General features: G+C 45.5%; 11 protein-coding genes across 11 annotated transcripts; 4 read left to right on the top strand and 7 right to left on the bottom strand.

Moving 5' to 3' along the window:
* Nucleotides 1-165: 165 nt before the first annotated feature.
* On the top strand, nucleotides 166-1,045 carry EDB82DRAFT_560498 (uncharacterized protein; the record flags this gene model as incomplete). Its single annotated transcript, XM_025736676.2, has 1 exon — nucleotides 166-1,045. The coding sequence occupies one exon, from the start codon at nucleotides 166-168 to the stop codon at nucleotides 943-945; it is 780 nt and encodes a 259-aa protein (XP_025591613.1). The 3' UTR covers nucleotides 946-1,045.
* Nucleotides 1,046-1,940: 895 nt separating this feature from the next.
* EDB82DRAFT_540065 (Six-hairpin glycosidase-like protein) lies at nucleotides 1,941-4,429 on the bottom strand (the record flags this gene model as incomplete). Its single annotated transcript, XM_025736674.2, has 2 exons — nucleotides 1,941-4,113; nucleotides 4,172-4,429. The coding sequence occupies 2 exons, from the start codon at nucleotides 4,427-4,429 to the stop codon at nucleotides 1,984-1,986; spliced, it is 2,388 nt and encodes a 795-aa protein (XP_025591612.1). The 3' UTR covers nucleotides 1,941-1,983.
* Nucleotides 4,430-4,538: 109 nt separating this feature from the next.
* On the bottom strand, nucleotides 4,539-6,897 carry EDB82DRAFT_578570 (uncharacterized protein). The gene is made up of 3 exons (XM_025736673.2): nucleotides 5,929-6,897; nucleotides 5,667-5,884; nucleotides 4,539-5,618 (listed from the first exon to the last, which is right to left on the bottom strand). Exons 1-3 carry the CDS (start codon nucleotides 6,734-6,736, stop codon nucleotides 4,971-4,973), a joined length of 1,674 nt encoding a protein of 557 aa, XP_025591611.1. The 5' UTR covers nucleotides 6,737-6,897; the 3' UTR covers nucleotides 4,539-4,970.
* Nucleotides 6,898-7,617: 720 nt separating this feature from the next.
* Nucleotides 7,618-9,094, top strand: EDB82DRAFT_510958 (uncharacterized protein). Its single transcript, XM_065608875.1, has 2 exons — nucleotides 7,618-8,134; nucleotides 8,191-9,094. Exons 1-2 carry the CDS (start codon nucleotides 7,659-7,661, stop codon nucleotides 8,858-8,860), a joined length of 1,146 nt encoding a protein of 381 aa, XP_065463059.1. The 5' UTR covers nucleotides 7,618-7,658; the 3' UTR covers nucleotides 8,861-9,094.
* A 140-nt stretch (nucleotides 9,095-9,234) lies between these two features.
* Nucleotides 9,235-10,478, bottom strand: EDB82DRAFT_560487 (uncharacterized protein; the record flags this gene model as incomplete). Its single annotated transcript, XM_025736671.2, has 5 exons — nucleotides 10,328-10,478; nucleotides 10,117-10,278; nucleotides 9,949-10,055; nucleotides 9,476-9,895; nucleotides 9,235-9,426 (listed from the first exon to the last, which is right to left on the bottom strand). Exons 1-5 carry the CDS (start codon nucleotides 10,410-10,412, stop codon nucleotides 9,235-9,237), a joined length of 966 nt encoding a protein of 321 aa, XP_025591609.1. The 5' UTR covers nucleotides 10,413-10,478.
* Nucleotides 10,479-11,383: 905 nt separating this feature from the next.
* Nucleotides 11,384-13,932, top strand: EDB82DRAFT_560481 (uncharacterized protein; the record flags this gene model as incomplete). Its single annotated transcript, XM_065609735.1, has 7 exons — nucleotides 11,384-11,487; nucleotides 11,537-11,611; nucleotides 11,679-12,576; nucleotides 12,629-12,703; nucleotides 12,763-13,207; nucleotides 13,264-13,692; nucleotides 13,747-13,932. 7 exons carry the CDS (start codon nucleotides 11,384-11,386, stop codon nucleotides 13,809-13,811), a joined length of 2,091 nt encoding a protein of 696 aa, XP_065463058.1. The 3' UTR covers nucleotides 13,812-13,932.
* Nucleotides 13,933-14,091: 159 nt separating this feature from the next.
* On the bottom strand, nucleotides 14,092-15,895 carry EDB82DRAFT_560479 (amino acid/polyamine transporter I; the record flags this gene model as incomplete). Its single annotated transcript, XM_025736669.2, has 2 exons — nucleotides 14,680-15,895; nucleotides 14,092-14,622 (listed from the first exon to the last, which is right to left on the bottom strand). Exons 1-2 carry the CDS (start codon nucleotides 15,751-15,753, stop codon nucleotides 14,095-14,097), a joined length of 1,602 nt encoding a protein of 533 aa, XP_025591607.1. The 5' UTR covers nucleotides 15,754-15,895.
* Nucleotides 15,896-16,638: 743 nt separating this feature from the next.
* Nucleotides 16,639-19,573, top strand: EDB82DRAFT_285071 (uncharacterized protein). Its single transcript, XM_025736668.2, has 2 exons — nucleotides 16,639-17,206; nucleotides 17,261-19,573. Exons 1-2 carry the CDS (start codon nucleotides 16,695-16,697, stop codon nucleotides 19,524-19,526), a joined length of 2,778 nt encoding a protein of 925 aa, XP_025591606.1. The 5' UTR covers nucleotides 16,639-16,694; the 3' UTR covers nucleotides 19,527-19,573.
* Nucleotides 19,574-21,972: 2,399 nt separating this feature from the next.
* Nucleotides 21,973-22,430, bottom strand: EDB82DRAFT_560471 (antifungal protein; the record flags this gene model as incomplete). The annotated part of the gene is made up of 3 exons (XM_025736667.2): nucleotides 22,227-22,430; nucleotides 22,086-22,175; nucleotides 21,973-22,035 (listed from the first exon to the last, which is right to left on the bottom strand). Exons 1-3 carry the CDS (start codon nucleotides 22,350-22,352, stop codon nucleotides 21,973-21,975), a joined length of 279 nt encoding a protein of 92 aa, XP_025591605.1. The 5' UTR covers nucleotides 22,353-22,430.
* A 1,412-nt stretch (nucleotides 22,431-23,842) lies between these two features.
* Nucleotides 23,843-24,460, bottom strand: EDB82DRAFT_412796 (uncharacterized protein; the record flags this gene model as incomplete). Its single annotated transcript, XM_025736666.2, has 1 exon — nucleotides 23,843-24,460. A coding segment is annotated over one exon (618 nt), but the record flags the coding sequence as incomplete, so codon positions are not given.
* A 1,068-nt stretch (nucleotides 24,461-25,528) lies between these two features.
* Nucleotides 25,529-25,948, bottom strand: EDB82DRAFT_528520 (uncharacterized protein; the record flags this gene model as incomplete). The annotated part of the gene is made up of 2 exons (XM_025736665.2): nucleotides 25,529-25,840; nucleotides 25,898-25,948. The coding sequence occupies 2 exons, from the start codon at nucleotides 25,946-25,948 to the stop codon at nucleotides 25,529-25,531; spliced, it is 363 nt and encodes a 120-aa protein (XP_025591603.2).
* Nucleotides 25,949-26,415: the final 467 nt, after the last annotated feature.

The following is a 26,415-nucleotide window of genomic DNA, read 5'->3' as shown; positions in this document are numbered from 1 at the left end:
GCGTTGGTAGTCTGCGCAACCTGGAGTTTATGTTCGAGAGTAGTATAAAACATCAACTATTCCCCTTTGGAATTCAAACTTTCTCGTCATCCACAATCGGAAACAACAACAGTCTACAAGACAATCAACAACACTCAATCTCAACAACCCACAACAACCGTCAAAATGTCTTTCGCACTTTGGTCAGTTTGCCCGAGATGTCGCTTCATGCACAGATCAGACGAAGATTGTTATCAGCCAGATGACGAGCCGCTGTCTCTTTACTCGAGCCTTACCGCCCGCGACATTGCCCGTCAGGCTAGCCAGCGTGGCCGCACCGCCCGGGCTCCTGAGATGCAAGATCAATTTGGTCAGCAGCCTCACATTAGACACCGCCGCGAGCGTAGCCGTGGTCGGACTCTTGACCGTGATCATGACCACCATCATGCGCATGGTCAACACCATGCTCATGGCCATCAGCACGGCCACGGTCACCATCAGGGTCACGGACATCATCATCACGACAATGATGATCTCTCTGATTTCACTGACGATGGTAGACACCCCCCTGCTTATGGTCAACATCATGCTCATGGCCATAGACACGGTCATCATGATGATGATGATGATTCCTCTGACGATGATCAGATCCATCATGATCATGGCCGCCATCGTGGTCGCGCTTCTCACCACGATCAGGGCCATCGTCAATTGGATGCGCCTCCTTCTTACGCCACGGCTCCTCCGGGATATGTCATGGCTCACCAGGCCCATGGCCATGCTCCTCAGGGATACGGCCAAGCTCCTCAAGGGTACGCCGTTCGACCTCCTCCGGGGCGAGGTCAAGCTCCTGAGGGGTATGGCCAGGCCTTTAACCAACAGGCCTTCAACCAGGCACTTGCCCAGCAGGCCTACAGCCTCCAGGGTGTCATTCCCATCGATCGCTACCGCCGTGGCTTTCAGTAAATGTGATGTGCTTCAAGCACCTCACAGTATTACTGAAGGCATAGAGTAATTGTCGACAGCTTTAAGCTATAGGATGATGCTCAAAAAGAGACGAGGAGGAGGAAATGGAAGAGAATGGGGCTTTGAGAGTGACTAGAATGGTTTGAGCGACACAGACCCCGGAGAGTAGAAAACACAGAAAAGAATAAAAAAAAGTTGAAAACAACAAAGATCCACGCCCATATGACTAAGTGAAACCCTCCTAAAATATGTAAATGTAGACAGTCGGCCAGCAAATATTCCAAACTTCTTATACCCACTGTCTAAATTAGCCACCTTGAACATTTTACCAGTGGTTCTTTTAGTTGAGATGGATATAGTGTTACTTCCCGATATCTGCCATACGCCCTGTCTTTATAGCTCAGCCACAACGCCTAGCAAATAGCTTGATTCGCCATTTTTAGCGCCCATCTTCAATAGTTAGATATAACAAATAAACTGAAAATAGAATTAGGCAGAAGGAATCACAGCCTCATTCTGATATAAATCCTAATTGGAGAACACTTTATCTAGGTAATTACGTAAGGTTTTGACTACCTCTCCACTTTGCCTCTTACCTCGCTCGTCTTTGCTGTCTTTCTTTATCCTTTCCCACGAGAGCTTAATCCCCTCCAGTTAGATATTGCTTTCCTATCTATATCCACATCCTGTTATACCTTGGTGTAGATCCGCTTAAAGAATTTGCTTTCAAAAACCAACGAAATGCCTGACGAATCGGCCTTGAGATTTGGCTTTCAAGCTGATATTGTCAGCCTGTCATCCTTGACCTATCTTATCACAGGGCGCATCCTCAAGGTATTGAGTGATGGCGGTATCGACTTCTATGCAGTGGCTGCATCGATGTGGCTCGGCAAATATACCCCTGTATAAAGTCACCATGGATTTAATATTGGAACTAGAGGAGCTATAATACTATTTAGAGTCTTAATTACTAGTCTTTTGATATAATATAACGACTCTTCTAAGACTTTAAATTTAAGAAAGAAATAATGAACAACCCTACTTTCTCATTTGGACCACCTCAATCTGTTCACCACCACGAACAGCGAACTTGTTCTTCTTGACAACCTTTCCGTTGACCTTGAACACACTGTCCTTGGCACACACAGGAAGTAACTCAGGAAGATAAACAGTTCCGCGCGTTCCCTTGTCACCACCAGCTTGAACCTTCATATGCAAAAGATCGGATACAAGCTTCCACTCAACTTCAATAGTACCCTTGTCGGTGGGAACACGGCCCTTTGCCCACTCAAGACCAAGAAGTGTGGGCTGAACTTTCCACTCGGCGAATCCTGGCTCAACGGCTTGTACTCCGAGAACCCACTTGCTGAGCTCAGCGGTGGGTCCAGCTGCCCATCCATGACAAAGAGACGTCATGATACCAAGTCCAGGTGTACCATCAGGGTCAAGGGTCTCCCAGAAGGTGTTGGTGTAATTGGCGTTTAATGGGTTCGCCATAGGTGCCCACAAGGTCTTGAGCAGCTGTCTAGCAGTGTACTGGTTACCAGACTTAAAGGCTGCTCGAAGATGGTATGCGGATGAAAAAGGGCTGATCTTCTGGGCGAATCCAGAATTGACGGTACCATTGCTAAATGCAAGAGGTCCCGCTGGGAGCTGAAGCTCGGCTTCCATGGTCTTCAACAGCGATTCAGTAGAAATACCGTTGCTCTGGGGGATACCAGCCAGGATAGCCAGAGCGTTTGCATCCTGAGAGAATCCGGTTTTGATCTCGTTACTGAGAACATAAGCACCCATTGTCTCATTCCAGAGATGCTTGTGGATGGCCTTGCGAAGGTTCTTGAGGCGAGTCTGATACTTGCCCGTGCTGACACCACCAGCATTGAGGAATTTCTCGGTTTGCTGGAGAGAGTAGGCATACAGAGCGTTGAACTTGGTACTGGCGCCTGTCTGAGAAGGGTCGTAGTAGTTCCAGTCTCCGGTCAATGAAGCATCGTCGATAGTGAAAACACCATCTACCAGCTGAGCGTGAGCCCACTCCAACATCGCAACTGCTCGTGGAGCCCATTCCTTGGCAAATGTCTTGTTACCGAGGACCTCGTAGTTGGTGGCAAGACCATTGAGAAAATTAAAAGAGTAGCCAATGAGACCAGTAATGTTGATGTCGAGGGGTTGCGGTAGAGGTGCTTGCTGGATCTTCGCATTTGGAATCCAGAATCCAGCGGTTGTCTGATACGAGCCAACCAGATCGAGGGATCCTTCGACAAAGGACTTCCCGTAGGTACTGGCAAAGGTTGATGAGATTGCAATGTCGAGGTCACCAGAGTAGGCAATTCGATCACGTCGTGAGCCATCGACGATGGTGTCTAGAGGGTTGGTGCCCATGAAGAAATCATCAAGGAATGATCTGTCTTTCAGAGTGGAAGAATAGATCTCGACGCCTTCGAGTGTAGTGGCGCGAAGGTTACGGTAGTAAGCGGAGTGACCGAGAGGTGCACCGAGACCGAATGAGCCATAGAACTTGTCTGTCTGTGTGAACTTGAGAGCCGTCTGGTTGTTAACAGACACCTCGATGTCAGTCATGTTAACACGTGCGTGAACTGAGATCCATTCGCCGATGTTAAGCTTCGCGGGAACAATGCCAGAAGAGGAGGTGCTAGATGAGATGACGCCAGTCTCGACGTTGCAGGTGATCAGAACAGCCTCGTTCAGCGTATCCGAAAGAACAGAAAATACAAACTCGCCAGTCAAAGGCTTAACCTCAAAATCAATCTCGTAACTGGTAGCCTGAGCGACAGCAGGGTTACTCAAAGCCTGAGGAGCTGCATTCTCCACCAAGGCTCCTTCATCAGTCACTTGCCAGAAGTCTGGAACACTGTTCTTGGGGATCTCGGTAAGCTGAGCTGTCCTGGCACCTGTGTACCAAATGCGAGTCAAGTCTTTGTCAGAGCATTCAAATGATCCGGGGAGTTCCGTAAGGCGTGTTGTATGGACTGTTGGCTTGACTCCCACACGCTCAAGTTGAAGACTTCCAGGAGTAGAAAGGTTCAACTTTTCGTAGCGAAAGGCGCCCTGAACAAGTCGATTGGCAATTAGTCCAGGCTCGGAAATGTTGTACTTGTTGACTCGATAGGTTTCCATGGCCGCAGCAAGGTGAAGCGGCCCATCACTCTAGAAAGATGGGTTAGTGGATGAAATATTGGCTGTAGTAAAGAAATGTTTCGCATACCGTGTATCTGTTAAGAGCGGCTTTGGATTCAGCAAAGGTAAGCTCGAAGCCAGATGTATCACCTGAAGCCGAAACTACTTTGAACGTGGGATGACCCTCCACACTGTGGCCATAGTCAAGGACTACGATGTCGGCCTTGGACCCATCAGAGGACAGATTGATGATATCATCACTTCCATAAATTATAGTGGTGTTGGTTGACTTGGAGAGTGCCTGACCCGTCTGAAGCAGCAAGGCTGCCGCAACGTAAGGACGCATTGAGTAAAGGTTTGGAAGGAAGAAATAAATGCTAAATGTCTGTAGGAAAGTAATCGAAGTAGAAAATAGTAGAAAGCTGAATGAGAGTGTTGTGTTTCTTTAAGTTACTCTAGATTCGTCTCAACTATATATGCCTAGTAACGGTTTTATTTCACGTAACTAAATCTAAAACTCTTCAATGCTCAGCCTCGGCCTTTAAGCTTGGCAGCCCTTGAGACATCGATCACAGTCAAAGCTTCCCATATTCGATGACGAGTCCGGCATGTCGGTACTTGGCTTTGTGGGGTATTAGTGCCGACCGAGGCTAAACGAGGTTGAGCGAAGTTGAACGAGGTAGGTATGATCGGCTTCGCCATTTAAATTTATGCAACGAGATTAATTGCGGGACATGTAGCTCCGTCCAAAACCCGCTATGATTTGTACCAGTCATGATTTGTTACTAACGACATCGTATTGAGTCGTGACTACCAGTTCTGGAACACGCCGTAACTGCTGCCGTCGCTACTATTAAACCCGACGCCCCCCTCATTGTTACTCAATCTTAGAACGCATAACAGATATCAGTGATAGGCACCTCGACATGGTACAGGTTACCCTTCACCCATCGAGTCGCAAAACCATCAAGATCAAACACAAAGTCTGACTTGAGCGACACACCACATTCGCCAGGAGGAGTACTGACTGAACCACCAACACCATCATTCGAAGCATGACCAGATTGGACTGCATCAAGACTGAACTTGTTCACAATCCCAGGTGTAGCTGTAAGTCCACTGCTGAGATCAACAAGACCACCGAGTAGCTTGAATGAAAGCTGAACAGTCAACGATGCACTCGCGTTCAGACCAACCTCCACACTCTGGCTGATGTCGGCGTAGGAGGTGTACTGTGGCTCCCATCCTGTAGCGCTGTTCTTGCTACCATCGAGAGCATCAAGATGGGCGTTTCCAGCGGGGATGGAGATGCCGGCGCCGGCACGGACTGCGACAGCTGCTGAAGTATCCACATCAACCCCAACCGCAAATGCAATTCCTGGTCCGAGGGAAAGAATACCAGGGACTTCGACGACGCTAAATGTGAGGGTATCGGGGTCGTAAAAGATGGATCGAGACCAAGCTGCTGCTACGTCGGCTGACAGCGCCACATCGGCATTGAAACGAGTATTGAGATCGAAGTAAAGATGTTCCATCTATTTATGTTAGTCAATGTTTGTTGCTGATTAAAACATGTTACTGACTTTGAACTTCCAAAAGTTGTACTTGGCTCGTCCTGAGAAGGAAATGGTGGAAGAAAACTCTGCTTGCTCAGCCTTGATGCTGACAAAGGGTTCTTCACTGAAAAGGACTGTATCTTTTTCGAGTCCAGCACCGAAGTCGAGCGATAGACTGGGGTTAATGTTGAGGCGCTTTCGTAACTTGGTGGCAGGGATCGAGTTGAAGGACATTTCGCAAGTTTCTACCAATGTTAGCTATAGTCTTGCACCCAAGTTAGTGACTTACCAGCGATGTCTTCTAACTTCTGCTCAGAGGCATGGCAGGTGATAGACTTTTGTTCTTTGTCCGCCGTGACGCGATCAACGAGGTAGAAAGCCTGACCATTGGCAGCTTTACAGTTGCCCATGTTGCTTGTAATGAGGATAAAGGTGTCGAGCCATGTCTTGACTGCATTGTTGAATGCAGTAGACTTGCCAAATTTCACCTCAATAGAGTCGGATGTGCATTCTACAGAAGTAATGGCATCAATGTAGTCTAGTACAACAGCTGGATGGTTCATGACTAGATCCATATCGATTGATCCACTAGGCCCCTTTTCGGAGGTAGTGTTCTTATTGGCGTTGAAAGTGGAGAATGTACCGTTGGAAGGCTTGTCAGCTGGTTTCGGGACGTTACTGTTCTGGTCAATAACTGTGTCATCGCTCAGGTCGCCGTAAGACATGGCAATCTTCTTCTTGGGGACTGCATTCTCGGGGTTACTGCAGTCAACCTTAGGGGGAGTCTTGGGAACAAATGTAGCGGTAGTATTGTGGTGGGCTGTAGAGGATGCGTGGATTGTGGTTTGAGATGACTTGGGTCGAATAGGGGTGGTCTTTGTTTTGACAGTGGCAGTCTCTTGAGCGGCAGAGACTAAACCGGTAGTGAGAGTAGTGGCCGTGTTGGCAGAGACTGTCTGAGGCGGCATCTCAACGACGATGTACTTGACTGTGCAGCCACATGACTCGTCGATTGAGGTTTGTATCTCCTGTGAAGCAATTACACCGACGGAGAGCAGCCCAAGGCTGAAAAGAATGGACGAGAAAGAAGTTCTCATAGTGAAAATGAATGAAGTGATTAATGAATGACAAGGCGAGCCTGAGTTGGAGTAACAAGACCAACATCCTGCAGCGATTATCTTGAAGATATACTAACATGAAGACGATGGTGGATACGAATTAGAGTTTGACTCAACGGTGACTTGGCTACCATCAGTCCATAACGTCAGGTATAGCATAATTCATAGATCAATAGCAAAGGCACTCTATAAGGGGTCCAACTGTCACACGGCCAAGCTCATCTAGACCCTTAAAAGTGTCAAGACGGCAAAGGCCGATCCGATATCATTGCGTCTAAGCGGAATAGGGTAAGGCGTCTAACGGTGGTAAAGTGGTGGGAATAACTCATCAGGTGAGTGGTTACAATGCAGGGGTTCTGTTAAGAGGCCGACCTGCCCAATTGGGTAAGCGATGTCGCAGGGGAGCATTATCACATCTTGGCATCTGATAACCATTCGGTGGTGAAAGTGGCTAGACTGCATGTGAATGATTGACTTGTTACGGCTGACTGCTTTGGGAGAGAGGCAGTTTTCCGTCTATAGTTAGCAACTCACTAATAATCTAAGCTTGACGGCAATACTCCGGAAGTCCAACAATGGATACGGCGTAGCAGGGTAATCGCTACACAGCTATGTATCTACCAGTTTGTCCATTTGAAGCTATTTGTTAACAGATCTTGAAGGACTTGATCAGATTCAATCAGTTAAATGTAGCAAATCATAGTCTAAGTATCTACGTTGGTTATTGACTTATCAATAACCATAGAGAAAGCCAACAACGCCACAAGCCTCAGGCAGTCTTACATAATCGTTGGCTACCCGGGAAGAGGGGGCTGACATTGTTTGCTAACAAGAAAGGGCGTCATCTTCCATTCTAACAACAACAAAGAAACTTGTTCTTTGTACCTCACAATCCGTAAAAATGGCCCTTCAATCTCCAGATACCCAACTTCAATCCGCTTTCATCACGTGTTTACCTCGTGAAAATCGCGACAAAATCTATCTTGAGCTTTGGCGTTCTTGTGGTCTTCGTCAACACATCATTTGGCACCATGACAAGGACGATGTAACCAAATCTCACTTTTGCCGATGGTCCTGTACAACACCTTTTGAGGTGCAGGGCAAGCTTCAAGCATATCTGGATGCTAAGAGACAAAAGCTCGGTATCACTACTAATGTGAGTTTTACTGATAAAACCTCTGCCCTACAGCTATATTCTACTTGGAAGAATCATTTTGCTTGCGGAGAACGTATCGCAGAGGTACATGGTGAAAAGGCAAGTCCAGGTGTCGGCACATGTTCCTCTCGAGGGTCTTGCTGGGTCAAGAACAAGCCGAATACAGAGAGCTCATCTGTATGGAGCTCATACTTGGGCATACTCTTGTCGTGTAAAGCCATGTAGGAGCATTACCGCCACCTGTTGTATATGACTTGTTTGCTAATTATGATGTTAGATCTTCAGAGTGCATCAAGTCAATCTATGAATCGACTACCTTCATTTTCACAGATGTTATCGCTCTTAACCTGTTTGTTGGTTTCTGCAAAGTGCCCGAGTTTCAGCAACAAGGCTTTAATGTGGCCATTCCACCTCCAGCGATTCGCACCTTTGGCAGAAACATGGAACTATCCCTAGAACCTGTCTTCCCGATGTTGTTGCCATGTTCATCGCCCATGATGACTCTCAAGACAGAAGAGCGTCATGCGTGTCTTGATTTCCACGGATTGTGTCTAGATCGTTTAGAGAATCTCAATACTCTTAATATCTGGATATCGGCACGTTGCACCGTACTTTTATTAGACAGGCAAGCGAACAATATCGACCAGAGTCCCTACAACATCACTCAACTGAGCATTGAGTCGCTCAAAAAGGTCTTGGCACCTCTGAGTCATGTGAAGAACATCACTATCAGCATGCCTCTCGAAGATGACACTGGAGTTGAAGATGGTTATGTAGTTAATAGCACGCCTCTCAAGATTTGGCGACGAGGGTCGGGTGATCGGTTTCATCCTTCTTTGTTGCCAGTCTTTGATGTAGAACGATTCAGTAGCCTTGTGCATTTCAGTACCGACAGGTATGTTGGAGCAAATTGCACGACTACTACGGGTACTAATCTTTCTTATTAGAACTGTTCGTATGGCGCACAATCCACTAACAGTAACTAATGTTCATCCCGTAGTTGGTCTCGGTATAATTGATGCTCAGACGTTTATGTTGCAAAGGTAATGGAATCATGACGCTCTATAGGGAAATGGTTTAGCAGGGATCGCAAGGACTAGGGACGACACAGTGTAGCATATCAATTCAATACAACGCAGCTTCGGATATATGTTCTGATAGTTACGTCCACAAAAGTACCAGTCAATCAGTCATGAATCTCATGATAAATACCAACAAGATCTACTCAGTGACATAGTAAGGAACCTAGACTCTACTTACAAGTAAAAACATTTCTTATAACCTGATCCAACAAACATATCTCTTGTTCTAGCAATCAGCGTTACTTCTTCATTTCTCCATCCTTTTTAACAGTAATCTTCTTGTTTTGCTTCAAGTCAAAAATAAGTGCCAAGATCGCCATTAGATCCGGGTTGTCCCTCAATTTGTTTTCAACATTGTTCATCCAGCCATACGCGCCAATATCATCAGCTGGTAAGTCTTTATGACTACCGAATGCGTTGAGATGGAACAACTATATCATGTTAGCGTGGTAGTTTTGTATGTGGCTTACTTATTTATACCTCGTGATGAATTGTGGTTGCCAAGTCATTGACCAGAGCGTCAATTGGAGTGGCTCTCTTCTTGTCTGTCCAGCTTTTCTGAAGTTCAGCCAAGGCCCCCTTCTTCGTCATTTTCTCCATCGTCTCATCACTGGCGAAAAGGCCCCCATTCTGGATCATGGAGTTAAGCCAGATGGGGTTAAATGTGATGGTGTTTGGAATCTTGGCTGCTTCATCCTGCGGCAGTAACGTCGCAGGCGTTGTCTCTGTAACAGCCGCGATCTTCTTTTCAGGGTTCTTCCACGTCCCAGCTTTTATGTCGTCACGGATCATGACAAGGGCGCTGGTATCTAACAAGATACGCTGTCTTGCGTTGTCCAATGGGTGTTTTTGGCCATACCCAGTGTCCTTCTCGACGAGGTCTGGGGCGCAGTACAATATCTTGTCGCTGTTAGTAAAACCTCGATCTCGAGATACCTCGGCCAGGTACTTACAAAGTCGGTCCGGTCAGGATTAGTTCGACCAGTCCACTCGGTGGAGTCAGCGAAGCCGCTATCCCTACCAAGTGGACCATTAAGTTCAGCAAACTTTTCGTATCGACCTAAAATCGATCAGCCTCATTTATATAGACATGGGATACGTTGTGATGTGTATCGCCATACCCCTGAGAACTCCGGCGTCTCCACTAGTAGTAAGCAAACGAGCAAGCTTTATAAAACTGTCAAAAGGATTTATAGAAGTCATTTTTGAAACAGCGAAAGCAGATCTTGATTTCGCAGTCTCCATTGCCTGGATCATGCCACTTTTGTATGCATCATTATCGTCTGTTGGCGTTATGATAGAGTTCACGCGTGAAGTACGAGTAAGACTTACAGCAACTTTTATGCAGAGTCCACCTAGCAGCTTCGGTGAGACTGACAAGCTTGAGGATGATAACAAGTGCGGAGATGAGCTTCATGGCGAAAGAAAATATTGAAGAACAGTGTAATTTCGTTTGCTTCTTAGGCAGTTTAGGGTAGAGAATACTATCAAGAAAAGCTGTTTATTAGTGAGTCCATTATCATCCTTTTGTAGTCACAGTATGACTTGGGAATTATCAACGAGCGATATTACTAAGACCGAATCTCACTCGTCTTAGCTATAAAAAAGGAACTATGTTGAGGAAGTATCACAGGATAGGACACAAGTTGTTTGAGTGGTTCCATTGGCCAACGCAACCGCATGTCGTGAGACTCTAGCAACTTGCCATGAGTTCCTTGTCGATGCTTCATAGTCGCCGCCAAGTTAGGCAGGTAACTGACGCTGCTGTCTGACGTGAGGTAGGAAAGTTTGCTGAGATGTCGTTGAGATTATATGAAGTATGCGATTGGCTGATAAAGTATAATTGAATTGGGTCAATTTTAAGCTCAACGTTGATAACTGTGGATTTCCCTATTAAGCTTACACCTTCGCAGTCTCCAGTTGTGGTTTCGCCCCCACGATGTGCCTCGGGTAAGCCCGCGGGGCGGCAAATTCCCCCTGGTACCTTGCGCTTGTCCAAGCCACAACCGTTCTTTGCATGTCCGCCCGGAATTGAAGGACGATGATTGCATGGCGTTTGTCTTCTGATCTTACTGCCTACCCACAATGCAATCATGCGTCTGACCACTACCACATCGTATTCAACCATTGGAATGTAATACAATTTCTTGGATACTATTTCGAGGCATTAGGGTCTGATAGACTTCTAAGATCAAGGATCAAAGTTTCCTTTGTCATGTATCCGTTTTGGCATGAAAACAATCTTATTTGCTTTGTCGTCGATGAGTATATTAATTATAGGCCGTCCCCGCCTTGACTTCACAACTCAACTACAACATCGATCACCTCATTCTAACAAAACCCCTCTTTTAATATTTACCATCACCTCATTTATTTATTTTCCCAATGATGTCCTTGCTCCATCTGGCCTTGGCCGTAGGTTTCTTCACAGAAGCTTTGGCAACCGGTCACTTGCCTCGTCAGACACAAGGGCCAGCTATCAGACCCAGAGCGTAGGCTTTCCAGTCCTTGATCATCCTCAAATGCTAAATTGTATCATAGTGAAGAGCATCGCTATGTACTCAGTCCACCCAATCATGGTCAAATCGTTCTTTACCCACCTCCCCCTGACAGAGTGTAAGCAAAACCTTTTTGTCTATCAATTTGCCTGAAGTTGCCTCATATGCTCACATTTCACCTACAGAAAAGGATCGGTCAGCGTATGGACAGAGTACTTGATAGAGACTGGAGGTTCCACTAGTGTAATTAAACTCTTGCCTACATACTACGGTTCAAAAGCTTATTATCTGATGCAGTGGATTGGTTCTGATCCTTCTTACATTTCAGTCGAGACTACTACAAGCACCGACGCTGAAGGAGCCACCGTGACGGGTACTATTAATAAGGCTATTGATGTTGTCAAAAACGCCAATGGCGGTCTCGATATTATCTTAAGCCCGGCTTTCAGAGAAAGGGTTGAGGCTATTTTGAAGGACGTGCCACCATGCACCAGCAGGAAGCTTCGGAGACGACAAGCTTCAGTTTGCGGACTGGAGGCGGCTAGGAATCGTATTCTTGACGATCAAGGCGTAGCTGATGTTTTTCATGAACAGGTTCACGGAAAAATCTCTGAGGAAGCTGGGCTGGAGTCTGATGGAGACTCGGGGTATGGAAGTGGTGATGGGAGCGATGATGGAAGCGATGATGGGAGTAATGACGGCAGCAATGGAGGTGACAACGGAAATGAAGGTAACGAAGTGACTGAAGGAACTGACCAAGACGGTTTCTCCGAAGGCGAAGTGGGACCCGCCGGCTCAGAAGCAGGCGACACAGTCGAGGCAGTGGTCTTGGTCGCTGAAGAAGACGCTGCAGTTATAGGAGCAGCGGTCGGAGAAGTTGAAGGCGCATTCGTGGCAGGTGGACTTACTCTGACAGCCGTCACCTTTTTGGGTATCCTACTGAGGGCCGCTGACACTACAGGAAAGGTTGATTCTGTTTACCATATCCCTCCTGAGGATATTCAGACCGTATCGAAAACCAAGTCAGATGCGACGAAAGCACCTACTTCAACATCCTCAGCGTCGACTTGTCCAACTGCACTGGTAAGTGGCCCTTTCTATCCACCATGGGAGACTAACTAAACGGAGCTTACAGCCTGAATGCGACGATAACTGCAAGGTTACTAAGGTCTCGAACGCCAAACCAACCGAGGTTCCGTGGTCCTGCTCCGTGATAAGACAACTCCATGACGATACATATTCATATTGAACTAAATTTGCTTTTCAAAGGGAAATTCTAAAGGCTGCAAATGCAACCCAAAGGGCGAGGAAGTCATACACGTGTTTGACAATGATTTCGAGAACATGATCCTGTTTGCCTTGGGAAATCTCAATGGGCCAGATGACCCCGGTGAACCTGAGATTACATGTCCTGACGAGTTCTCTGACGTCCCAAGTTTATTCTTTGGAGGGGTTGCCGATGGCTTTTGCGATTACATCAAAGATAACTTTGACGACGAGAACAAGGATCTTCTCTTCGACATCAACGGCGGCAAGATTCCCGTCCTTAGTCGCCGATCTACCGAGCTGGCTCGAAGAGCACCGCCAGAGGATCGGGATAACTACCTCGACTACAAATTCGCCGTTTCGTGGATTCCTAGAGAAGGGCAGTGTTTGTTCGACAGGGATAATATGTGCACTGAAGCCTTCAAGATGTTGATTCAGGAACAGCCTTGTAAGTTCTTGTCACTAACGTTTTCACATCGCTATAGCTAGACTAACTCTCTTCAGGTGGACAGAACCATGGTTCTGCGCAGAACCGAATGACTGTTGATGCAAAGATTGGCGTGGGATGCGGCGAGTTCAAATGGAACGTTGTTGCACCTGATGAGCCCAAGCCTCAACCCCAACCTGAACCCCAGCCCGAACCTCCTGCTCTTGGTAGTCAAGAATGTTACGACAGACATAGCCACCGAGACGTGAAGGATAGCGATCAGGGTACACAGGCAACCATTGGCTGTAGTAATTTTGCAAAGGATAAGAAAATCAAGGCTGGTGACAATGAAGTCTACTGGCATCCGATCGGTATAGCTGGACCTTCACACTTGAACTACAAGATTTCGTGGAAAGAGGGTTGTAACCAGTTTGAGGAGCAGTCGCTAAATGATCCAGTCGATGGCGAGACCTGCTACAGTCTTATGCGTGCTAATTACAAGTCTTGTAAGTATAACCCACCCTGGCTTTGTTGACATTGCTGTACTGACTTTTATCAAGGTAATAATGGTGGAGCAGGAGGATACAGGGATGCCGGCTGTCTGAGATATGAGTTTTATGTGTAGTAAATCCATCATTGTTAATTAAGCAATGGTCACCTACCACCACTAGGAACCTAAAAGGTTTTAGTTTATCATTTATTTATATCCGTATCCCAAAATTAAATGAGATAATACAGAATCTTACATCTGAAAACTTGGGAACTAGAGCATGGCATGTGGACATGTTGAAACGGTACGATCGACGATCGTCCATCGTCGGCTGCATAAGGTGAATAAAGGTAGTACAAGTGACCGCCGTTGATACTAGAACATTAACTCTACAACACATTCACCCCAGTTTATACCTCTATGATGTGTATCTTAGTCTCGTTATGGTTGTCCCGTCGTCCAACACATCTGTCTCCTCTTCCAACCTCGTCCCTCGCCAACGCGGTACACCAATTGTCCACACATACCAGTACACCACCCCAACTACCAAAATAACCCATGAGAATACAGCATACGTCGCGTAAAACATCTCCCCATCGTAATCCAGCGGAGGGAAGAACGGAGCTACTATCAAGGCGCAGCTCATGGCGATTCGCAACCCTACAGCGAGCATCCATGCTTTAAAGGGTCGCTTGAGGTCCGGACGCTGCAAGCGAAGCTTGAGAAGACCAATCGCTACGGCTAGACCGATCAATTGCCCCGCGTAGCCATCGATATCCAGAATGAATGAGTAAATCGTGTTAGACGGTGGGAGGACCATGACGAGAAATGATGGTATATAGTGTATGAAGAAGCCACCCATGGGTGAATTGAATGGTCGGGATGAAGATAGGATAGAAGAGTAGGGAATGAAGCCTTGTCGCGCAATCTCTTGCTTTGTACGCGCCTGATACCCACGGTTAGTATTTGATCGCTCAACAAATCTTGTCGCTGAGATACATACCATAGCGAAAGCAACAACCATAACATTCCCAACCGTAGACAGTGCCACAGCAGTAGGAAGAACAATCCGCCCAAAATTTGCTCCAAACAACCTCTCAAAAAACAGCGCAGCAATAAGTTCACCACTCTCTCTAATCTCCCCGATCGGTACAACCAACAAGTATGCCACATTGATAAGCATGTACAAACCGCATGACGTGGCCAGCGCAGTCAGCGCGACAGATCTTAATGTTCGTACTGGATGCTTGACCTCGTTCATGACGTTCGCGGCGTTGTCAAGACCTGCGAAGGAGTAGAAGACTTTGAAGAGACTCGTTGCAATGACACCCCAACTCCAGCTGCTGTCCTCCCATAAATGCTCCCACGCAAGTTGCCCGGTGGGAGCAGCACTTGTATCCGGTCGGATAATGACAACGTAGAAGCCGGAGAGGATCATAAAGACTATAATTCCAATCTTAACCCAGCCCAGAACGTTCTGTATCTTGATCCCAGCCTTGGGGAAAACGCTGTGCGTAACACACACAAACGTAAGCAATCCCACAGCAAGACTCTTCCGCAGCTCATCGCTCGGCTCATCAACTCCGAGCGCAAACAAAGCATACTGGCTAAACACAACACAATTACTCGCCGTAAATCCCAGAATCACCGCATACATAGCAAACAGCGTCGAAGCGAGCAATCTGGGCCATCGGTAAACAAACTCAAGGTAGACTTTATCGCCCCCCGATCGGGGAAGCATGCAGCCAAACTCGAGAGACACACTAAGACCGCAAGCCGCGATAAAGGCGCCGAGGAGCCAGAGTGATAGAGACAGACCCGGGCTTCCGACAGATTGCACGATTGTGCCCGGTGTGGCAAAAATGCCGCTGCCGACGACGCGGGATATTACGAGGACGTAGGCGCTCTGCCATGAGAGATTACGGCCGATGGTTGATGTCTCTGGGAGGACGTCATCTTCTACATCGCGGCTGGGTTGAATATCTTCCGCAATTTCGCCATCGTGATGTGGAGATGTTGAGTTATATAAGCTTTGTCGCGAACGTAGCAGCGGCGTGGCTGCAGATGGGTCGGACATGGTGTATATGTCACGAATGTATTTTTGTTTACGACATAGTGCTCTCTTAAATACTAAACAGGGCAAGATATAATGCTTGCAGGATTCGCATTATTAATCTTTCATGTTTCGGGGAAAGACATTTGAGCGTTTTAGAGCTTGTGATGGGCGGGATAAGAGGCTTCGCAAGATGTAATATCAATGGCGTGATTAGAATGATAGCAGAGTTACTTAGCACGTGTGTTCATATGTAATCATGTGTGAAAATATGGCGAAATTTCAATAAGGCTTTAGCAACAATTCCAAGTTCATGTGCAATTTTATAAACTATTTTATAATGTCTCTAGTACTTAGTCACTTGCTAACTGGTCCTTCAGGGTATTTTACTATGAAGATTAATATGCAAGGGGTATATTTTATCTAAACTCCACTTTAATATCACAAGATTGATAAGATTAAGAGAATACAATCTATAGCCTAGAGGAGCTTTTATACCTAAATATACTCTAAGGATACCACATATCATTGAGTCATATGCGCCATCACTGGACGAGAATTTATAACTATTATGCGTTTAAATGGGACGGTCGCTGTGACAGCTGATTATGCGCACTCGTCGCTGACTAAGAGAAAAAAACCATTGGATTGCAAGCTCGGAGATTATTGTGTGGTCCAAGTCATTGGCAGTCAGGCTGTGAGTGGCCTGGGAGTGATTTGGTTGCAAAATGTGCAAGAGATCTAGCCAATAAAGCAAGAAAATCTGAGTCAGACTAGTCTTTATTCATCGATTTGCATAACCAATATGTCTTTTTCAACAAATCAATTTTAAGACAAGACCTACTTAAGCTTGATATCGTAGTAACCGCCAGGGAATTGCGGCTGAAGACAGATAGGGAACGAGGTAGAACATAAACCCCGCATTTCAGAAACTCATCCCTTCTCAACCTTTGCCTCTCAAGACGATGGATCCTCTATCCATAGTGGGTGTAACTGCTGCCGCAGTCCAGTTCGTTGACTTTGGGCAGCGGCTATTTTCAGAGACGTGGCAAATTTACCGTTCAGCATCTGGGCAAACTCTACAACTGCAGAGCCTCTCAGCTGTCTCAGCAGACATCTCACAGCTATCCAATAATGTGAAAGAGACCTTCCGAGCCCAGAAGCAGGGTATATCTGCCTTGGATGGTCCAGATAAAGAGTTACTCCGTCTTTGTCGTGAATGCGATGACATCGCAACAAGAATCCTTGCGGTTATGCCCAAGGTCAGTAGGCAATTTGAAACAGAACTAGCTACGGATAGAGAAGCGGTTGAACGGGCTAAACGGAATGGAATGGGCCCATACGAACCAAGGTCGGTTGGACAATGCTTCCGAGCGGCACTCAGATCATGGTGGCAGCGGGAGGAGATCACTAAGATTGATGAGCGTCTTGAGAAAGTGCGACAAGAAATGATGACGGCAGCGACGTTTTCCATCTGGTAAGGTTCAAGTTTGTCTCTTTTGTATACAAGAAACTCACAGCCGTCGACTAGGCGAAACTCGCAGAGTACCAAAAACTGGGAGCATCAATTTAGCAGCAAGCTTGACACCATGATAGAAATGCTATCTCAATCCTTGGAGACAGCAGGGCACTCTGGCCCAGAGCATAAGCAAGCCAGCAGACAAAAGACTGTGGAAGAAACGGCCGTGGAATCCATGCGCCACAATCGTGTAACTGATCAAATCACACATCGCTTATGGCGAGCCGACTGGAAGCCTGACCCACGACTCCTGGATTCGTTCCCTCAGCAAACAGACCTTTCTTCCGAGGATCTGAACTCATTCATTTGTGACAGCATTCGTTTTGACTCTATGGATAACCGGGAAGAAGCAATCACAAAAGCTTTCGACTGCACCTTCCAATGGGTATTCAACAAGGACCCCCATCTCTCTCTTGAAGGGGTGCAAATGTGGTCCAGTCTGCCTGATTGGCTTGAGGGCGATTCTGGTCTTCCCTACTGGATTACGGGCAAGCCAGGCTCTGGCAAGTCAACCATGATGAAGTTTATCCTTCAACATCCAAGATTAAACCAGCACCTACAGAGTTGGTCTCGGGGGTCACCAATATATACAATCAAGTACTACGCCTGGAGACCAGGAGCGGAGATGGCAAGATCTGAAGATGGCTTGCTACGTACCCTACTCCATCAAATACTTCAACTCAACCCCGACATGATACCCTATCTTTGTCCGCGGCGTTGGTCACTTTTTCACGCAGTCCGTGAGACAAATGCATTCCCTCCTTGGACTACATGGGAACTCGATGAGTCGTTCGGTCGTCTTCTGAGTCTTGGAGAAAACGCACCTCTGCTGGCTCTCTTCATTGATGGTCTAGATGAATTCGACGCCGCGCCCGTCGACTTATGCAAGAGGATACAAAAAATATCTTCGTACAGAACCGTCAAAGTCTGCGTCGCAAGTCGCCCTTGGCCACAGTTCAGTGACGCTTTCGCCGCTAGTCCAGGACTTCAAATGCATCTCTTGACCAACACAGATATTCAAGCATTTGTGCGAGGTCACTTCCTTGGGGTTGTGGCTTTCCAGGAACTCAATGCCCTTTATCAGGGCGGCGGTGAAGCTCTTTTAGAGGATATTGTCACTAAAGCCAAAGGCGTCTTTCTCTGGACCGCTTTAGTCACGCAGACACTACTAGAGAATCTGATTGACGGCTCCGGTCTACCACGCCTCCAGGAAATTCTTGACACAATGCCGAGTGAGATTGAAAGTCTCTATGATGCCATCTATGCAGCCATCCCGAAGAGGCTGCTTCCGGAAGTTTCTGTGATGCTGCAATTGTATGCTCTAGCGTTCCATCCCGTTGAATGGATGACGTTGTGGTTAGCAGACGAAGCCAGAGGCACACCGGCAGCCACTCAGACTCGGATACAGGACCTCGACATGGCAAGAGTACAAGCTGCACTGAAACGCAGACTCGGCGCCCGAACAAGGGGTATTCTGGAACTCGTGCCTAAAACGAGGACTGTCGAGTATCTACATAGAACCGCTGCGGAATGGGTAAATCATCCACGTGTCTGGGAACGAATACAATCGGCGAGTCCTCGGGGATTCGATCCACACGCCTGTCTCCTTCGAGCAGAAGTCATTCAAATGCAGAACTTAGGCAAAGCTGAACGTTACTTTCTCCCAGGCCCTCCCGAATTCTGGGAAGATGTCGCCAAGGCATTGTCCTATGCATCGCGTGTCGATGGATCTATCGTCTCAGACGCATCTTTGACTACATTACTCGACCAGTTTCAAGACGCCTCGGCAAAGAAATTTGCGACGTTCATCGGTGTAAATGGTCATGATACCGCGAGGAATATACCATGGGCCTCGTATTGGGATGAGGAGATTGATACCGTAAAGGCGAACACTTTCGATGGGATAGTCACGCAATTCGCCATTCTTCCCTACATCCGTCACAAATTCAACAAGAACCCCTCCCTTTTCCATCAAATTCCAATAAAACGCTCAACAGCACTGTTGGAACAGGCGATATTTGGACCGAAAGCACAAATCGTACCCTTGGTAGATACTCCGATAGTTTCAAATTCCAACAGACTACAGGTAGTTGAGTTTCTACTCCAACAAGGCATACGACAGCCTGGAGTACTGTCGTTGATCAAGTCCTACCGTCTGTCTTGTCGAGATGAAGAGGAGGCTCAGTACTTGGATTCTGTTATGGGGTTACTGGGTCGCTATCGCGCCATATGCGGGGAGAAGAGACTCTACATCAAGGGGCTACTACGCTGGAGGTAAACGAAGTTTCATGATAGCAAGTCAATACATACCTGGACGATATTTGATATTGGAATTTAATATGCATACTCTATTCAGCCTTCAAGATGTTGATTCAGGTATAGCCTGGTAAGTCTTTGGCATTAACCATATTCCCGAGTGCATGACTGACTGGGCGTAGGTGGATAAAGCCATGGTTCTTCGTAGAATAGAACGAAGGTCGACACAAAGATAGAAATAGGATGCATCCAGTTTAGGTGGAACGTTGTGCCATCTGACGAGTCCCAGCCAGTACATATTATGGGAACCCTCGTTTCTGGACATGGGGGTAACACTTGACATTGGAAAGCACACATGCATGGCCTCCCGCAAATTGATTTGAAAGTGTTTTTTTGACCGGTTAAAGCAAGACTACATCAGCCCGAAGGTCACCCCCTGCTGCGGACGGATCACCATTGAGATCGACGCAATTGTCGAGCGGCCTGGCGGGGGGATCATCACGGACGAAGACGTGGTTATACAGGAAGACGTATGGGGCAGTAACCACTTGATACAGGGTGGCTTCGCCTCAGCAGGAGGCCTATCAAGCGGGGCAAACGGCTATGTACGGATGCCTAACATGAACACGGCTCATAAAAGAATCAGCCCATTATATTACCGACTTCTTATCTTTCACTTCCTTTACCTCTGCACTTTAACTATTTTAGCAATGGAAAAAGCCGACAAAAATAGCAGGCGATGCTGCAAAATATGCTCCGTCTCTTTTAAACCCTATTCTGAACTGGCGCAATGTTGTTTAGATGCAAACTATCAAAGAAACCAGTGCTGTCAATACTGTATCCAATGGTTTCCCACTAGACAAGCCTTAGACCAGCATGATAACGCAAAGCATAGGAAGTTACCAGAGGCTATTATATCTTAAAGCTTAAGCCCTAATACTTTAATGACTATACCTCTGTTATAATCGCTCTTTAAAGATAAGAGCTATAAGCATTTCCCTTTACTTGACTTAACAGTTATTTATAACCGTCTTACTTCTAAATGTTATTCTTCTAATTGCCTTAGAAAATACGGGTATATCTTAATAAGTAAGCTAAGCTAAAAGAATTATAATAATAGAGTCGCTCCTTATCCTAGCTCTCTTAAACCCAAAAGAAACGCTATTGCACTTAATTGCGAAATAGCAGGTATTAGAAATAGCAATAGTAAGATTACATCTATCTGCGTTATTAATTTCTTCTTAGGCTAAGTCTTAATTAATTCTCTTATAAAACCTTATAAACCTATACCTATAATTAAATAGTAAACTAATGTCTATAGTCCATAGCCGGCAATATTACTAATAGCTATATCTTAAGGATAAGTTCTTTGCAATTAGGAAGCTATATAATAAGAGCTTTTTAAGTATATTAATATAGATACTATACTAGTTAGAGAATATCTCTATTAGGATTTAAATAGGCTATAGAATTTATATAAGAAGATCTTTAATATTGCTATTCTTACAGTAGAAATAGTGTTTAAAACGAACGTTGGTTTTAGTCGTCGATAGAGTCTGCAGTCGCTATATGCAGACCTATTAGGACTGCGGATCCGATAGGGCTCTAATACTCATAAAGTATTAGAAGATTCGATGGCGGCATGAGAGGCTGCGTTATAGTGTCTGTGCTATCCTGACGAGTTAGCAGTGGGGGAGAATGGCCAGCGAGAAGTATATGGCTGAGAAGTTGAAAATGGTAAAGGGCCGGCAAAAGAAGAGAATAAATTTACAATGCCTAGCGTATGTTTGCAACGGTGGTAAAGATGGTTGGGGGTATTATCGTGATTGTGGTTGCAATGGTGATGAAATCCTTCGTTGGGAGGATGTAATAGATTGGAAAATGCGGCCAAAGTTACCCCCTTCTGATTAATCAATTAAGGCATGTTTACTGATCCTAACCATAAGTTCTTTTTTATTGAATTTTAAATTAAAACAAAGTAAGAACACAATATCATTACCAGTTACTATAAGAATCTACTGCAGACTAAAAGTTTTATATTCTATTATACATGTCTATTATAACCCGATACTTGATTGCATACTAGATAAGCATTAAAACATTACTATAAAGCCTTGTCAATTAATTCTACTACTGTAACTTACTTAATAATCTATTGGGTATACTTACAGGTCAATAGGCTTAAGTATATAATTTATAATCGGATTTTGCATACAGAAGATCTAAGTTGCAGGAGATAAATAAATCCGCACTCTGATCAGTAATATATCTAGCTAGATATAAAATAGTGCATTTAACATGAAGTATATTTCAATAGCCAAAGCTTTCTTCGAATCATCCTCAAGAAACATAGTGTGCCTTGTCCCAAATCGTGTGCAATCAAGTTGGCTTCGAGAAACATCATAGGATCCTCGCTTGTCGCAACTAAAGTAGAGTTAAAAAGCACTCAATGCATAGTGATGAAGAATCTAGTAATAGTTGAGTTCCTTCTTGGCGCTGTCCCACTTGCAGTTGTTGCCATCCTTGGTACACTGGACAGCAGTTTAGTATGGGTACTGTTTGAGAATGTATTAAGGTGTACCTTTTTGTTGTTAAACGAGAGGCAGTTCTGAAGAACGCTGTTGTCATCGTCGTTCTTGTACTTGCATCGGTTGTTAGACTTAGTGCAGCTCTCAAATTAGGTTAGTTGTTATTCCTCTTGGACATCAGAGAATGAACTTACTCCCCAGTATTCAAGACGAGGGAACAGGTTGCCTCTGGCATCGAGTTCTTGAGTGGGAGAGTCGATAGGGGTAGCTACTATGCCCATGGCCGCAATAAAAAGAGAGAAAATAGTTGAGAACTGCATGTTGAAGAGTGTAGCATGATGATTTCTTGAGTTTCTCAGGTTGGGAACTTGATGTGAATGTTTGAGTAATACTGGTTGATCTGGTTTGGTTCTTCACATTTAATAGCGGCATAAACTCATTCTTATAGAACTTCTCGCTTTATAATAATGATGGAGAATTTTTGATCTCTCTTCTCACAGATCTTTGCTGAGTATCTTGGAAGGGTCTCAGTTGCTCTGTATGCAATGCAACAGATCCCAGTACTAACACGTAGCCTAAAAAATCACAACATGACTAAGTTAAATGTCCATCGTTGCTCTTTTCCTTCACTTGGCATATACTCTCATTGGGTCAGCCGTATGAAATGAGTTGACTGATTTATATACGAAGACAACGCTGCTTTGCGCAAGTAAGCAAGCTGAGTGGAGTTGATGAAGATCACTCATCGCTGAGTGTTTGCAACTAACCTGTTGTAAAGAAACAATAATGTCAGGTACCAAAGTCTCTATTTTCTCATGGCTAACACAACTGCAAATTACTTGCACAGTAGTAGGCCTCATGTTGTCGTCTGAATTACCTCCATTTGACCCTCAAGTACTAAGGATGTGTATGTTCAACCAATGTTTCTTGTATACATTGTTTTGAGCAGTTCTTGTATTGTAGGACGAAGTGCACTGCCATAAAAAACCTGAGCCAATAGTACAACAGAGAATGCGAAAGCATTCCATCCTTAGATAGATCCTGTCACCATTCCACGTCCAAATGATACTACAGGAAACCCAAATCCAACTGTCGACATTTATAGTAAGCACTAAGAGTTCTCATGTAGCTTACTCAAACCATATCACTGTCACAATGGACGGCACTTCCTTTTTGGCAATTAAGCCTCAGTGAGGCCGCCTAATTGTCTGAAAACATATCATAGTGCTACTAAAACGGCAAGAGAAGTTTCGGGTATTACTGTTTATGTAAAGAGATTTCAGTTGTACGGAAAAACAGTGCTCCGGCCTCTCTGCGAGTGAGCTTACATCAACAACTGACAGTGGAGAGTGCTTACCACTCGGATTTTAGAGCACGGACAGCGGGTTAGAACCTCATGCCGACGATCCGAACAGTCAAAGACGCACCTTGCATATATTGATCGTTTACGAAGCTGACATGAGCATTTATTACTAGATACAGGTGGCATCCGCGAAGTGAAGCATTCACTTCCATATTTGATAACGATGGTTGAAAACGATTTTGATATTACAGATGGACGAAAGCAATTAAAGAACAAGACTCCACCTCGAGTTTAATCAATTGACTTCCATTCAGTACGCATAAAGGGACAGCCTTGACTCGATATCGACGAGTTCATATAAGTTGGATGAGAAGCTGGGTGCTGATATTTGAGATCTGTTTAGGATTGTAAGGTTTCTAAAGAGAGCTATATTCAAAGGCGCGAAATACTTAAGAAAGCGAGCGTGTTCTTGGGGGGCGACTAATTAACACTGGCATCTGTCTAACCCCTGGCCAAACCATTCAAGCAAGACAGATGTTGATCCTGGTGTAAATCTTCACCACCATTTTGATAAGCCCTGAGGATCTCCGAGTTCCGTTCCTCCACATTAGAAACTATTGCATCAATCGCCTCAGCAGCATACACCTCGAGATGGATCTCGCTACTTTTGTTCGCCTCATCCCTGATCTCATGCAGAAGCTTCAGCCAGTACATCCACCGCCATGGTGGAAATCCATTGGGACACCGTTTGCCAAGGCTTGACTGGCCAAGAAAGGTACCACCATGGCTGACAGGGTTCGGACAGTCATTCCATGACACATCTGACAGCTGAATGATATTGTGGCCCGCTTCTTTGATCCACACTAAAACTGATGGAAGCAACTGGGAAATTGTGAGATCTCTCATGACCCGGGTCTTGTCTTCGTCTCCTGACTGGCCGTCTGCGCCAAGCTCACGTTGTTCTCCAAATGTAGAGCGGAAGATGATGAGGGCAATCTGACACATTTTGTCATTACTGACACGTGTCGATGCCAGTTTGGCCAAGAATGAGGCGAAAGTGAGGCGATAGGCACCTGAGAGTGTTGCGCAGTTACCGATCCAAAATTTGGTCATGTCAGAGACCAAGGCTTACGTGGTTAATGATCTTCATGTCGGCATGATGACAACATGCAGTTGGTTCCCTCGTAAAACTTCCAAGCACCAATCACTTCAGGATGAAGAGGGCAACGATGAGAGAAGAAATATGTTTGTTCTTGCATAAGGGAAAGTCACTTATCTAACGGACTACTCTACAAATTTGCGATGATGTAGAGTCAATTAAAATAAAAATCTTAATAATGTGCACTACGAGGAGGTTAGTGCATTTATAACGCATGCACATCAGGTTTAATGGTACAAGAGAGATGATTCTCTATTTTTTCTGAGAGGGCGGGGCTCGAACTAAGAGGCTTAAAATTCAACAAACGATCATGTTTAGAAGCACGTGATGTATCACATGATAACTACGTACAGCTCAGACGACGATAATTCGCTATAGGGTATTTTAAGCAAATTATTGCAAGGTTCAAGGATCTGAGTCATCAACACGGACAAAATCGGGGTAAAAGCTGACATTGACTAGATAACTAGATTACAAGAAGAAGACCCTTACAGAGGGATTTTCCTTGATCTATATACCCAATTTCCTTCAATTCACACAAAGATGCCTTATCTAGGCTTCTCTTGCTTATCCGTCTCTTTGTCCGTCTGTTGGACAATCCTGCTTGTTGTTTGCCGTGGCTTTGTCACACAAATCCCGTCAATCTCTCCTGAGGGTAACATGTTAAGTTAATTCCGCTTCAATAAGGCGATGTCACTGTGTCTTAAGATGATGAATCTACAGAATTCTAAAATCAAGCTGTGTTAAACTAGTGAGATAGAATAAATTCAGCTAACTCTACACACAAAGCCACAAAGCCACTACCAGCCACAAGGAGATATTAAGTTTGCATTCTCGGCGGCATTACATTTACGACACTCGATTTGGTGCATAGTCTGGATAAATGCATAACAACTACTAGTTCAACATTTATTTATCAGTTCCCTGTCACTTTATTCAGCCAGCCATAGAATACCAACGTGTTCCTCATTGATTATCTGATCCATCAAATACCCACATCTACCCCAGCTAGCCCCATAGCCCTGCAGATCTATCTAGAGGGCCTCAATTTCGAGCGCGCCCATGCCCTTGTCCGGGTCGTCAATCGTGGTCACGATAGTCTGAAGGTCATTAGGTGTATGAATCTGGTACAGAGATCCTTCGATGGCGTTGTAGAGGTAGTGGCTGCTGCTGAGCTCGAAAAGGGATATAGCCTCTCCAGTGTAGGATTGCATGGCAAAGAGGGGTTTGACCGTGCCGTCGAGACCATATCCCTTGACTAACTCGGCCACATCGCCATCTTCACCCCATTGCATATCCCCGCCCATGTCTTCGTAGTTGTTTGTCCAGTCACTCGGGGGCGCAACCTTCTCAACATCAGTCATGTGTTATTATGTCTCGGAATATATGCGCTGATTGCCTACATCGGTATTGGTCACAAGTGTACCGTTGACCTCCTTGACGCTGTCGCTCATATTGTAATTAGGCGTGATGTGATGTAATGTGATGTATTGTAATGCAGTGTTTGATTGATAGTGAAGAGAAGAAGGGAGATGGCACAGGTGGATTCACGCGTCGTTGATATATGCCGCGGGGAGCCACTGATGTCACTGATGTCATGGAGGTCCGAGAGCTGAAGTACTGTGGAGTCCAGTCAGTTACTCACAAGATACCTTGGAGATGATAATCAGGGAGTCAATCGAGTCACATGATTCGGGTGATTCCATCTGAGACTTGTTCCCTTCGATAAATCTGACTTTGAGTCTGTAGTTGTTCAATTTCTACACCGAAAGCGCAAACATCAGTTCTCGTCATTTTAGCACTATGGATGAAAATCTGGTTAGGCTGTGCGGGCTGAAGCTTACAGATCTGTACAAGTTCACGGCTGAACAGGTTTGTGATACATATTCCAACGTGTTGCTTACCATTCGCAAGTCTGGAG

Source organism: Fusarium venenatum (assembly GCF_020744135.1).
Source record: "Fusarium venenatum strain MPI-CAGE-CH-0201 chromosome Unknown EDB82scaffold_4, whole genome shotgun sequence".
Classification (NCBI taxonomy): Eukaryota; Fungi; Ascomycota; class Sordariomycetes; order Hypocreales; family Nectriaceae; genus Fusarium; species Fusarium venenatum.
This window is presented reverse-complemented; position numbering and strand designations above follow the sequence as displayed.

What these genes read in the sequence shown, in the direction of transcription:
- EDB82DRAFT_510958 (XM_065608875.1), top strand. Translation starts at nt 7,659, where the DNA reads ATGGCCCTTCAATCTCCAGATACCCAACTTCAATCCGCTTTCATCACG. An exon ending in CTCTTGTCGTGTAAAGCCAT is followed by an intron (nt 8,135 to 8,190) that starts GTAGGAGCATTA and finishes TTATGATGTTAG; the next exon opens with ATCTTCAGAGTGCATCAAGT.
- EDB82DRAFT_285071 (XM_025736668.2), top strand. Translation starts at nt 16,695, where the DNA reads ATGGATCCTCTATCCATAGTGGGTGTAACTGCTGCCGCAGTCCAGTTC. An exon ending in GCAGCGACGTTTTCCATCTG is followed by an intron (nt 17,207 to 17,260) that starts GTAAGGTTCAAG and finishes GCCGTCGACTAG; the next exon opens with GCGAAACTCGCAGAGTACCA.
- EDB82DRAFT_578570 (XM_025736673.2), bottom strand. Translation starts at nt 6,736, where the DNA reads ATGAGAACTTCTTTCTCGTCCATTCTTTTCAGCCTTGGGCTGCTCTCC. An exon ending in GAAGTTAGAAGACATCGCTG is followed by an intron (nt 5,885 to 5,928) that starts GTAAGTCACTAA and finishes TAACATTGGTAG; the next exon opens with AAACTTGCGAAATGTCCTTC. An exon ending in ACAACTTTTGGAAGTTCAAA is followed by an intron (nt 5,619 to 5,666) that starts GTCAGTAACATG and finishes TAACATAAATAG; the next exon opens with ATGGAACATCTTTACTTCGA.